This window comes from Eupeodes corollae, chromosome 2, assembly GCF_945859685.1.
Source record: "Eupeodes corollae chromosome 2, idEupCoro1.1, whole genome shotgun sequence".
Classification (NCBI taxonomy): domain Eukaryota; kingdom Metazoa; phylum Arthropoda; class Insecta; order Diptera; family Syrphidae; genus Eupeodes; species Eupeodes corollae.
In genome coordinates, this window is record NC_079148.1 from 33,071,813 (window position 1) to 33,078,843 (window position 7,031).

The window sequence follows — 7,031 nt, forward strand, 5'->3', positions numbered from 1 at the left end:
CTGCTATCCGGACCCAACTAAAAGGTTACTTTTTCATTTACAAAACATAGAACTACACAACTTTGATAGCAACAGAAAAGTTAAAAAAAAAGCAACTAAAAGAAGACAAAGCAGCATCGATTTAACACAGAGTTGACCTTTTTCGTAAGATCATAAATTGATTTGAAAATCCTAACCAAATAGAATACAAAAAAAAAACAATTATCATAGCATTTAACATAATAAGTTGAAATTTATTGCAAACATTTTCATCCTCAAATCAGATAAATTTATATTTGTATATATATATAAACTAGCTGACCCGTGCTCGCGTTGCTTCGCAAATTGTAACCACGAACATTTTTTGAATATTAGTATTAGCATATGAAAAATTTCTCAATGGGACTGAGCATATTTTCTACAATAATATTAATTTTAGTTTATATGTATATACGTACCGTATCTAATTAGATTTCACACTTGAAAAAAAAGAGTTTGTTCATGTTTGTGCATATTATAAATATTTTTTTATTTCAAAGCCTCCGGATAAACAATATTTGCAGTTATATTACTGCGAGGAAGAAGTATGCATTGGTTGCTTTTTGAGCCTACCCTGGAAAGAGCAACATAAAGCTGACCATGAGAGAAGACATTTTCCCTAAGGTCGACTCCAATAAATTTAAACGATTGACCCTGAGCCTTGTTAATTGTCATACAAAAGCATGGTTTAATGGGAAATTGCACACGTTTAAATTGAAAAGGGAGATCTGTTGGTATCATTGGTATCCGGGGAATCAGGGCATATTTTCCTACTGCGGCTCCGGTAAAAATTTGGACTTGTATTATATTTTTTAATAGCTTTTTGATTTGGAGTCGTGTGCCATTGCACAGATTCGGAGGATTGAGATTTCTTATTAGAATAATTGGTGTACCAATTTTTAAATTAAGTTGATATGGCGGCAGGCCTGCTGGGTTGAGTGAATTTAAAAACTCATGAGGGTAGTGCACACTATCATTATCATCAACCACAGTGTCAATTGCATTGTATTTATGCGACTCCGTTTTAAGATTCTGAAGCACGTATCTGTTTATTTCATCCACTGAACAGTTTTTTGGTGACACGATAGCTCTTTCGCAAAACCAAGAAAATGGTCTTGATTCTAACGCGTTCAGGTCTCCATACACACACTGAATAAGTTGTTCTGTGCTATACACAATTTTTCCGAAGCTTTCGTTTAATTCAATTGTATTTGGACCCATGAAAGTATGTTTTCCATCACCAATTCTTAGAAGTAGAGACGCGAACTCAGAAGTATCAGTGTTGTTAGTAAGCTTTACTCTCATATTGATTTTAAGTTGAAGTTTTTGTACATATCGCCAAATAGAAGACGACTTAACGCAAGATTTGATAATATCGGCTCGAGTACCCTTGGGAATCACTGGCATTATCTGTCTAAAATCCCCAGAAAAAACCATTGTGACTCCACCCATAAGTCTTGACGATGATCTTAAATCTTTAAGGAGTCTATTCACAGCCTCAATATGAGCTTGATTACTCATCGTACATTCATCCCAAATGATAAGGTCCGCTTTTTGGAATACTTTTGCAATTGAAGTGGTTTTTGAAATAGAGCATGTTGCTTCTTCATGGGCAATGATGTTAATTGGCAGCTTGAACGTAGAGTGAGCAGTTCTGCCTCCACTAAACAATGTTGCTGCAATCCCAGAAGAGGCGACGGCAAGAACAATCTTACCTTCTGATCTATATTTCGCTAGTAAAAGATTAATCAAAAAGGTTTTACCAGTACCTCCAGGCGCGTCTATGAAAAAAAGTTTTCCTTTATGTAAATCTACACTTTCTTTTATTTGGCTGAAAGCAAGTTTTTGTTCCGAATTCAGTTTTGGTAAATTTTCCTGCACGTACTGATGTAGATTTTGTTTGTCGTATTGGATTTCTCTTGTATATTGATGCTGTAAGTCCATTTGGTTAATCCTTGTTGGTTTTGGAAGTCCATACTCATCAATTCGCTTATCACTTAACATTAAAAGTTTATCTTCGATCAAAATTAAACCTTGATTGAAAATGTCATCAGAAAATAGGAGCTCGTTATTTCTTTGCTCAGAACGTGCTTGATATAAAATATCTTCACACATACTTTCTTTAAATTCTTCCCACAAACTTTTTGGTTCAGTTGGCTGACAGAACATAAGCAAGATCGCAAACAAATCTCTAATCTGTCGTGGTGACTGTGTTGCGGAGGCATCAACCAAAGCGTATTTCCAGTGTTCATCATCTTCGAGAAGTCCCAACTTTTTGCACGCAGCTTGGTATGTTGGTTGGATTTCGCCGTTAACAGTTCTGATCATTTCAAAAGATACTGGACCACGAACATTGTGAAGCAGAATCCGCAAAAAAAAGCATTCACCGGAATTGGGGTGAATTGTGTATACTCGGCCAAGAGTATCGTCTCGTTTTATTCCTGGATATTCTGGAACCACTTTTCCTTGCTTACGACGGTAAAATTGTTTGTTTTTCCAGGTATAGTAAGAGGGTACATCGCAATATAAAAGAGTTTTTGCAAAATTATCATTCCTACAAAGTTTAAAAAATTCTGTTAGCGTCGTTGCAGGTGGGTTCTGTGATATTTGTTGAAAGTTAGCATCGTTGAAGGTAACTCGTTGGCCGTTTTCTAAGTGCACAGCTAAATGATACACAGCAGGATAGTGGTCATGAATAGGAAATTTAAATATTCGCCAGAACGCTTCTGAAGTGCTCAAGTAGCGACCATTTAAGTATTTTTCTACCTCATTCTTTGGATCTTCTATTGCAAAAGTAGCTTGGTCACTTCCCTTGTTTATGTATTTTGTTAAATATTTTATAGCCTTTACAGAGTGGCAATATTCTACATTGATATGCGCTGAAAAACATCTACTTAAAATAGGAGAATATGGCACAACCCAACTATTATTTATTTCCTTTGTACCAATGACAGCAACTTCACCACCTTTCTCCAAGGAACGTCGACGGTATTGTGGGTAGCCATCATCACCTGTTTGTGTGTTGTGTATCAACGACCGTGGGTACCGTTTCGTACATTTACCATCAGCCATGCATGGAGATTTGGGATTAAGGTCACCACAGGGTCCATGTATCATGTGCTTGCAAACAATTTCGTATAACAATGGATCCTCGTCCTTATTAGGTATCTCAGCTCTTATAATAGAATCAATCTCATCAGGCTGAATTTTACTTGCAAGCCAAATCAGTAAATGGGCATGTGGCAAACCTCGTTTTTGCCATTCAATGGTCAACATGTAGCATTTTGTCTCGCCAAAAATATGATTTTTGTGAATAAATTCCATCAGTTTGTTATATTTTAGGTGAAATACTCTTGCAACGATGTCATGTCTATCAACAGATTTCTGTCTCGAAAAAAGCTCAGTTTTAATATCCTGCCACTCTGGATTGCAGGTCATCGTGATGAAGAGATCTGGACGGCCATGTTTTCTCACATATGTCATTGCGTCTTGATTTTTTTGTGCAAATATCTTGGCGATCCAGTAAAAGTAGATAGTAAAATTATTTGTTGACCTAAATTCCGAGGGTTGACGTTAGCGTCATTGTTAACAGCATCTCTTAAGTGAATATAATTTTCAGCTCTTAGAGTTTTCTGATGTGTTCTTATGAAATTAAGTCTCTCTGATATCATTTTGGCGGCCATATCAACAACAAACTGACTGAAAAGCTTGCGAAATAAAAGCAGAAAATTTGTTTCATTATCCCTCACCATAAATCTATAGGAGTAAAATTGCATGCACGAAACAGTTTTATTTAAATTGATTTGACCGGTTGCAGGAAAAATTGTTGGAATGCCTATGCACTTTGTATATAAACTGAATAGTATTATCATGGAACACAAAATTTTGGTACGAAAGGCGGACCATGAGGGCGCTGTGTGTACGGAAATTTGGTGTGGAATCTAAGAGCGACTGGAAGTATAAAAATATTGAAATAAATAAATAAAATAAATTACTCAAATGTAAACAAAAATCAGTCGTTGCCAACGTTTCCTGAGATTTGTTTTATTCATACCTATCAATGTATAGAAGATATGCATATACAATACATTTAGTTGTATGTGTTTTAGATTTGCTAGCCGAAAATTGTATTGATTTGATTTTAGATTTTCTAATTTTGTGAAATCTGAAAATTTAAAAGCAACGTTTTCAAATTTAAGTTTTGATACAATGCTACGTTGCCATATTTTGAATTTTTCCATAGCAAATACATTCGATGTAGGTATTTTTTAAATTTGTTTTTTTTTTTTTTATTGTAATGTAATGTTAAGGAGTGGGTGGGTTATGTAGGTATGTAGAAAGCTAAGTATTAAGGAGGTTGGTGTGTATTGAGCTGCATTATTAGGACTTAAGTCGTTTCGTAATTGGAATTGATGATGATGGCTCAAGCTAGAATTAAACAATCAACTTAAAGGGCCAACGCGTTGGCTCTGTGACGTCATAAAACCATGCAAATATTCTGTATCAACGCACGCACCGTCAACGTTCACAGCGTCAATGCTTAAGATGTTGATTATCACACGATTAGACAAAATAATATTTATTTAAGCCAACGTTATTTTTATTTTTTTTTCATATTAGGGTGTGAAAGAATGTTAAAATTGGTACAGTGTAAGCATATTACGTAATTATTGTGTGGTTTTTAATTATTGTAGATCTGCAAATGACGTCTATTTTACGTCAAAGTGTCAACGCGTTGACCGTTTACGTTGACCTTCTAATAGTAGCTTCAGACTTTTTTCTTTAATATTTTGCAGTGCGAAACAACTGTGTTAAAATTGGAAAAAATGAGAATTTATGCATGTTTACCTATTGTAAAACATATTTTTCTATATTTATCCTTTTGGAGTTAAAATAGGTATATGAATAAGTACGATAGTATTTGTTTAGGTTGGCAGGTTGTTGCGTAGATAAAAATGGAAGGAAGTTAAATAAAAATATATTTAACCAAAAAGGTAACAAAATTAGTTTAAGAACCTACTATTTTCCTTACCCTCATTTTGGTTGTTTCAAAACGGACAAATAGCTAAAGATTACTACACTATCTTCTTCTTAATTCTTGCGTTCTTAGGAAAAAGGAGAGTTCAGTTTCAGTTTGTTCGTATTATAAAAAAACGTTAATTGGAATTTTTCCAAAAAATATACTTGTTTGGTATCGTTCGTGAGATATTTAGGATTTACCAAAATATTTACCCTTTTTTCAAATAACTGTCAGAAAAACCACCCACGCAATTTTCTTGAGAGCCCTTTTTGCATCTTTCTACATTATTATCTGTATAACAAAATTTATTTCAAGTCCATATCTCTACTGGTTCTTGAGCTATGAACGACGAAAAAACGTCGCGAACGTACACACGTACACAGACAACTCTCTAAAAACTTTTATTTCGACTCTAGGGACCTTCAAACGTCGAGAAATGTCAACATTTTCAATTTGACAAATCGGACCCATTACAATAACTTCCTATATTAATTTAAAAATGTTCGCACTATTATTAACATGGTTTAAAAATATTTGTCTCATATGAAAATGATTCGAAAAAAATAGGGAAAACCTTAATTTTTCTAATTGGCAACCACAAAAAGTTTATATTCTAATTTTTCTTCTATTTTTTGTTCTGTGTGTGTTTTTTTTTTAAATGATTTCATTGCCAATCAAACAATCAAAAAAACAAATTATACAAAATATAAAAAATAAATTATAACAAAAATTTATTTTTATTGACTCCCTCGAACTTTCACTGAATTTGTATACATTCTTCTCTATCTTCTGTTTTTTTAATAATCTGGAAATTTATTATTTTATATTGGAATTCTCACTCATTTTTGCCCCCACCTCAATAGATTCCACATGCAAAACATGTGGAACGAATTGTTTAGGAAGTCGTATAAGAATATGTCAGGTCGAGCGTTCCTTCCTCATAATAGTACTATTCAAATATATATACAAAGACAATACAGAAAAATTGAATGTAGGTAGGTAGGTAAGAGAAAAAACGTAACTATTGAATGGAACACATATTAAGAGAGAAGGAAGAAAAGAAAATTAAAAATGTTGGAATGATAATGAAATGAAACAAAGCAGCGACCTCGCGATTGTGATGAAATCTAATTTCATAAATAAAATAAATTCAAAAAGTTTATAATTTTATAATATGTTTATATTTATTTCTCAGGTTGTATGTTTAACTTAGAAGTGATTTTAGGCTTAAAATTTGCACAACAATATTGACTTTATGAAGCAATGCTAATCTTTGTCGATTATTGTATAGGTTTTAAGATATGAGTGGTTGTATAAGTCAACTAATGAAAAAAAATGGACAAAAAATGTAAAATTAATAATATTTAAGTTTGACAAATAATTAATGAAAAAAAATTAAAGCCATAAATAATCTCATAACAATAAAGAAAATAATAAAATATATTTCAAATAAATCGGTTGACTACTTTCTGAGATCATGCGTTACAAACTTTTAAATGGTTTCGCTTTTATATAATAGTATAGATATACAAGTTGAAAACAACAAAAGAATTCCATATTCTCAACAAAATAAGAAGGACACCAAATAAAGAAACAAACAGAAAACATCCTTTTTGCCAAAAGAGAAACAATCACAAAAATTGCAAACTAATTTAAAACTTTATTTTTGTATCATCTTCCTCTTTTATATGGAAAAGTTTCCTTACACTTACACACTGTATTTTTCGGTCTCTCTATACCTAGGAGTATTCTCTGCTGGCTCATATCTTTAGCATCGTTTTATACTAGCGTACTGTACTTTGACCCCAAACGGATTAGTTTTGCAACCCAAAAAGGCAAAAGTCTAAAAAACCAAACCAGAAGTCATGTTCTTTAGCTTTGATCGTCCATACATATACCGTAAGGCGTAGTACATCCATTTATATATTTTTGAAACAATGAATAAAAGTAGAAGTATTCAGACCAGGAGTCAAGGAAACACACCAAACACAAC

The 7,031-nt window shown here is 33.1% G+C and overlaps 2 protein-coding genes across 2 annotated transcripts; both read right to left on the minus strand.

Moving 5' to 3' along the window:
• Positions 1 to 300: 300 nt before the first annotated feature.
• Positions 301 to 1,581, minus strand: LOC129947555 (uncharacterized). Its single transcript, XM_056058157.1, has one exon. The coding sequence runs from the start codon at positions 1,537 to 1,539 to the stop codon at positions 508 to 510; it is 1,032 nt and encodes a 343-aa protein (XP_055914132.1). The 5' UTR covers positions 1,540 to 1,581; the 3' UTR covers positions 301 to 507.
• A 196-nt stretch (positions 1,582 to 1,777) lies between these two features.
• Positions 1,778 to 3,294, minus strand: LOC129944833 (uncharacterized). The gene is made up of 2 exons (XM_056054494.1): positions 1,904 to 3,294; positions 1,778 to 1,799 (listed from the first exon to the last, which is right to left on the minus strand). Exons 1-2 carry the CDS (start codon positions 3,292 to 3,294, stop codon positions 1,778 to 1,780), a joined length of 1,413 nt encoding a protein of 470 aa, XP_055910469.1.
• Between the last annotated feature and the right edge of the window lie 3,737 nt (positions 3,295 to 7,031).